At 41.8% G+C, this 6,071-nt stretch overlaps 1 protein-coding gene across 2 annotated transcripts in view; it reads left to right on the forward strand.

The window, feature by feature from the left end:
• Positions 1-589: 589 nt before the first annotated feature.
• polrmt (polymerase (RNA) mitochondrial (DNA directed)) overlaps positions 590-6,071 on the forward strand; it is a 54,065-nt gene continuing 48,583 nt past the window's right edge. For both annotated transcript variants that reach the window (XR_013502522.1, XM_078259265.1), the window contains exons 1-4: positions 590-777; positions 1,889-1,987; positions 2,276-3,120; positions 3,600-3,733. Coding sequence is in view for 1 of the 2 variants with exons in the window: in XM_078259265.1 (XP_078115391.1) it covers positions 636-777; positions 1,889-1,987; positions 2,276-3,120; positions 3,600-3,733 (1,220 nt within the window). In the remaining variant the exon portion in view is untranslated. The remainder of the gene's footprint in view (positions 778-1,888; positions 1,988-2,275; positions 3,121-3,599; positions 3,734-6,071) is intronic.

The following is a 6,071-nucleotide window of genomic DNA, read 5'->3' on the forward strand; positions in this document are numbered from 1 at the left end:
GTATTTATTTTAATTTGTTTGAACATGTCTCTTGATTTTGTACCCACATATAGTAACAGATGGAAGGTTTGTATAACCTGAGCCTTTTTTCTAACTAATGTTAGTGTGTAACAATGAGTTAATGTGTCATGACAATACAAAATCATCCACCATACACCTTCAACAATTGGTAATGGCTAATTACTCAGTTTTATTGTTCATCTTAATTAATCCATGACCTACAGTACGACTGTTGTTCATCCGGATTGAAGCTCAACATACACTGCATGGCTCAAAGTATGTGGACACCTGAATTTCCAACTCATATTTGATAGTTAAACATGTAAATCATGCATGGGCTTTACCAAAAGTATGCTACACTAAGTACAGTATGTGGACAGGAAAGTTAATTACTTTTAGCAATGTAGTTTAATGATACCATTAACAAACACCTTTGACATTATCGACCATATAAAACATTTGCTACATCAAAATTCCTGTTACAGTAAGATAATTGTAGCCTTTAATCCCTGCTCGATTTATCTGCGATCTTCTACCCATGCCTTAAACAACGGCGATCGCTTCTCGCCACTAGCTTGGTCTCATTTAAAATGGCTGCCTAGTGCTCAGAAGAAACGAGGTTATTACATGTCAACATGTCACTTCTCAGAGTGTGTGCCTTTGCTAAATGTCTGAATCGTCGCAGTTTATTTGGAAAGTGTGCTGTTCGCGTCTCTCTTGCGGACCGCAGTCAGCTGTGTGCGTCGATAAGAGGCGGCGCAGTCAGACGTATATCAGGTGAGCCGATGCACTCTGTCTCAGCTTGATGTCACAGCTAGTACAGTTATAGTTACAGTATGATGGACAAGTTGGTCCAGTTTCGTCGAGGACTCTTGTGTTAAATGTCATTGTACGTGTTAATCTAACCTGGGGTTTCCCGAATAGTTCTTGTAATGCAGGACGAGCGCATAACACATGTAACAGTTTGGTAAAATGATTTGTTATTGAGTCCAGCCTGAGGATGCTTTGTTTGTGACCACGAGCTTTACAGTTAACGGTTTTAGCAAGGAGTGAGTACATTTCTTACAAGTCGTGTTTTTTGTAGTTTGTGCATTTGTTCATTGAAATAACTTCCGATGGGACAACTGTCACTGATATCATTTGGGACTCTGGGAAAACATGTTGGACCGAGGTCTGCCAAAAAAGTTGATGGTTCGATCCCCAGCTCCTTCTGGTCCTTGAGCGGGACTCTGAACCCCCAAATGCTTCTCGTCTGTATGTGGAGGAAAAATGTAACAAAATGAATGTAATGCTCGAATTTAGAAGTGGTAGAAGTAGTTCTTTACTAACCGCAAGCAGTAAGAAAAATGCCCTATCACAACTGTTTTTAGTTGTTGAATACTGTCTTATTGGTTAGGAAGTGGAGGCATAGTTATCTACACTACCGATCACACACCTGGGTCACAAGTAATGTCCATTCCACTCCATTACAGACAGAATACCAGCTGAGATCAGTTGCATTGTTTTTTAATCAGGGCAGCAGTTTTCAGATTACATTATGTGTTTACATAATTCCAAAAGGGTTCTTGACTGTTGTAGAAAGACATGGCTGATCTTTAATGCAATATCTACATTGCCAATTATCAGCAATCATTCATCCAATGTTCCAAAGGCACATTCTGTTTACTAATCTGATATCATTTTAAAAGGCTAACTGAGAAAACATTGGAGAACTCTTTTGCAATTATGTAAGCACATAATGTAATCTGAAAACTGCTGCCCTGGTTAAAAAACAATGCAACTGATCTCAGCTGGTATTCTGTCTATAATGGAAATTTCTAAGTGACTCCAAACTTTTGAGTGTATATTAGTGTATAGTAATTATTATCTCAACTGTTTTGTTTTTCAGAGACCCCATTGCTGTGTCAAAGAACAAATGTTTCATTTGTAATCCCAAAGAGAGAAGATGCAAAGAAACGTGTACTGGAACAGTCTCAGTTGTTAGACGGTATGTTGCTTTACACGGCAGTTTGTCATGTTGCCACATCTCTAACCTCCACTACCACTAAGTAACATGTTATAAATAAATGTGATTTTTTTTACCAAATACTGGTATATCAGAGTTCTCTGACTGCTTTTTTTTCCTGTATGCTGCCAGTCCAAACTGCATTTGTTTACTGTTAAATCCAAGACTTGCCTGGTCTAATAAGTGATTGGAGCCTGTAGTTCTGTCTGTCTATTACTCTGAAACAAGCTGGTCAGTCATTTTGGTAACTCACTTTTCTCTCTCTGTCAGTGCTTGAGGCCAGGATCCAGCAACTCCAATCCGACATCTTTTTGGATGTCCAGCATGCAAAGGTGCAATTTGTTAAAACCCCCTCTTCTGGAAGAGGGGTTTTACCTGTTAAGAGTCCCAAAAGCACACCTAAGGAAAAAAGTAGCATTTCTAAATCAGGACAGACTGTTGCTAAAGGAGCTTCTGAATCTCAGCCCAGCCGCTGGATGGAAAAATTAACTCAGGAGAAGAAGAACAAACTCACAAAACAGCAGCACCTCCATCAGAAAATACAGAAGAATGTGAAGGAGAAACCTACAGCCAAATCTAAAGGTAGCAAAAGCAGCTCAGTTCTCCCCGGTACATCATATAAAACTATATCTACCACAAAAAAAACGACTGTGCCCTTGATAAAGAACCGAAAAGGTCGCATGAAATTGTCCGATGAGATTCGTGCTGCTGCTGCTGCTGCAGCAGCAGCAGGAACAGCAGCTAAAGTATCCAAAGGGAAACAGAAGGGCTCTAAAAATCAGGTTCCCGGTAAAGAGGGCCAAAAGCAGACTGTTGCAGATTCCCAGGGCAGGGCCAAAGAGCTGGCTGAGGTGGAGGAGCTGGAGAGGAGGCTCTGTCAAAAAGTAAGCCAGTGGACATCTTCAAGTAACCCAGAGTGCCTACAGGAGTACAGTGAGGGAGCTGCATGTGGGGACATCCAGCTGAGCATCCGCTCTTACCTGGAGGCGTGTGTGTTTGCTGGGGACGTTGAGAGGGGGCACCGTTTCCTGCTCAGCCAGCACAGAGTTATGAGTCGACGTAAACATCTGAACACAGGCGTCTACAACATAATAATGAGGGTGTGGGCCAAGAAGGTGAGTTCAACAACTGAAGACGCTGCTTTTAAACCTGAGACTATGCATGTTTGTCTGTGTAATTTATTTTTTTTTTTTTAATTGATTGAAACTAGCACTTGTTTAGGTACAGCTCTTTTCTGTGTGTGTGTGTGTGTGTGTGTGTGTTTTTAACCAATCAAAACGCTAAGATATATGAGGCTGAAGAACCGATGGCAAACTTCCTCAGAATGGTGATTTGTTACTTGTGAGTCAGATAATGTGCGAGTGTTTTCATTGTAAATACTTGCACATTCTCTGATTTTACGATAGTTGACAGTCTGTCTATTGCACTTTATAAGTGGACCACATAACTAAAATGAAGTGTCCTCTTTAGTCAGTAATTTAATTGTCACATGTTTCCGTGGTGTCAACACAGTTTTGAGTAAACATTGGTATAAAATGTACGTGGAAGCAGAGTTTAATGGACCTCCCATATCTGTCTCTCTGTCTGTTTGTAGGGCACGTTAAATCAGATTGGCCGCATGTTTATTCTGTTAGAAGAGGCTGGTCTGAAGCCAAATCTGGGATCCTACTGTACTGCCCTGGAGTGTATGGGCCGCAATCCCAACTGCTCCCCAAAGGTCATCACAAGGTACACACACACACACACACACACACACACCCACCCACCCCCACCCCTCGTGGACAATAAAGTTACCTTAACCTTAACCTCACACACACGCACAAGTCATAGACATCTGTGTTTGTGATAACACGCTTTTATAAGTTAACACATTTCTTCAGTCTTTCTTCCTCATTAGATATTTTACAAGAGGGGTATTAAGCGGGGTTTATGCTTTTGCGTCGGCTCTACGCAGAGCTTTCGAAGTAGCCTAAATAAGTGGCCTGAGGTTTATACTTGTGCGCTGGTGTCTGCGTCGTTCTATCATATTTCTTTAAGAGAATAGCAGGGGCGACGTGTGTATGCTGGGTAGTGTGTGGTAGAGCGAGTGAGATAGCTTCGGAGCGAGGACAGACTCTGGAGGCATAGTGGGAGAAACAAAGTGTCTCCCCTGTACGGTCAGACGTGTAGTAGGACAAGTGAACCCTCCCCTTGATTTAATGTTGTTTATGGAGAAGGAGAAACCGACATGAGTAGGGGGATATGCGACGCTACCAAGCCACGGCCAAACGGACCAATCACAGTTGTTGCGGTCTGCTTCGTCGCAAAGTGTAGTTACATTTTTTGAGAGGTGCACGTCGGGCTACGGCGTAGGGTCCGGCGTAGGGTCCGTATCTCCACGTACCTACGTACGTACCAACAGTGTCGATTTAACGCAGGACTGTTTACTGGCCTTTACTGTGAAGCCAGGAGACAATGATTTGAGTTTTACACGAGAGCAGTGGTAATACAGAGACTCACCAACAGGGGTCAGGCTGTGCTCATGGTTTACACTTGCACATCCTTTCTGCTTTCTAGCATACTGGTATACTATTTGTTTATGACTATAGCCATGATTGTCAGTATTTATGAGAAGTAGCAAAGTGTAGGAAATAACCCAAAAGTTGTTTATTTTCCTTTTCATTGCCTCATGTTTTTCATTGTTGGGCTATTGTTGATTTAGCTGAGGGTTGCAGGATAGCAGTGTTTTACCACTTTTGTCATATTTTATAATAATCTGTTAAATCGGTTTGCTTTTGTTGCTGTAGCAATATGATCTCAACTGGGATGGTCAAAGCTTCCCGTTGCCTTTTAAGGTCCAGTTGTAAAAACCAAGTTGTGTATCAATTGTAAACTAAGGAATGCTTAATTTTGAGTGCCTGTCAGTGTTTGGGGTCTCCCCTGTATTAAGCTGACTGAATCAAGTGTTTCTCACACTTTGCACCTTATTTGCTGTTCCTTTCCCTCATCACTAATACCGTTTCCATTTCCCAGCATCACACCTTTTTGTTACATTTTTTGTCGATTGTGGAGGTTTCTGTAATAATTGTAGCTTTTCACAAGGCAAATTAAAATTGTTTTTGAAGCATGCTGACACAGTGTTTATAAGATTGGCTTAGAGTAATTCAATTGTTACAATACAGCAGAACTCTGCTGTCATACACTGTGGTGTATGTAATTGCTTTTTGCTCAGACAACCTAGCAAGTTATTACGTTTTTTCATCAAGGACAACATTGACAGCCAGTAGTCCAGTTGTGGCCCAGCGGTAACTTGGTGATCCTGACGAATGAAGTTGTTACGTCAGTGACTGCGTGTCAGCCCCTCACTTAGATTTATTACATGACATGTAGCACACATTCACCTACTGGGCACAGCTCACAGCTTCAGCAGAACACTGTGTGTGTGTGTGTGTGTGTGTGTGTGTGTGTGTGTGTGTGTGTGTGTGTGTGTGTGTGTGTGTGTGTGTGTGTGTGTGTGTGTGTGTGTGTGTGTGTGTGTGTGTGTGTGTGTGTGTGATGGCAGCCAATAAAATCATCTGGCCTGCTGCCTTGGCAGGGCTCATATAGACTTCTTTTTCTTAGGGGCCCAACCTTAGTCTGGAGTTATTATAGCACGGAAAACCACACGGCAAAAGCAGTATTTGTTTAATTTAGCCTAATGCATGTTGATACGTTGACCCTGTTGAATAACGCACTTTCATGCCCTCTTTGAAATGGGTTACCTAAGCCATGTCTCAGTTCAGGAGTCTCCTCCTTCACAATCTGCATTTCAAGAATACATCATAACATGTTGGTAACTTTGAAGACAACTTCCTCTTGGTAGATTTTTTTTAAATTTTTTTTTTTTTTAAAGGTGCTCTAAGGGATGTCACGCATTTTTTAGGCTACAACATTTTTTGTCACATATAGCAAACATCTCACTATCCGCGAGCTGCCTCTCCCCTGAACACTGTAAAAAAACTGCGGTCTCTGTAGACAGCCCAGGCTCCACAAACGGCAACAAAAACAAACTGCGCCAACCTGTATGTCCTTTAAAGAAGGCACATTG

This window comes from Sander vitreus, chromosome 9 (genome assembly GCF_031162955.1).
Source record: "Sander vitreus isolate 19-12246 chromosome 9, sanVit1, whole genome shotgun sequence".
NCBI lineage: Eukaryota > Metazoa > Chordata > Actinopteri > Perciformes > Percidae > Sander > Sander vitreus.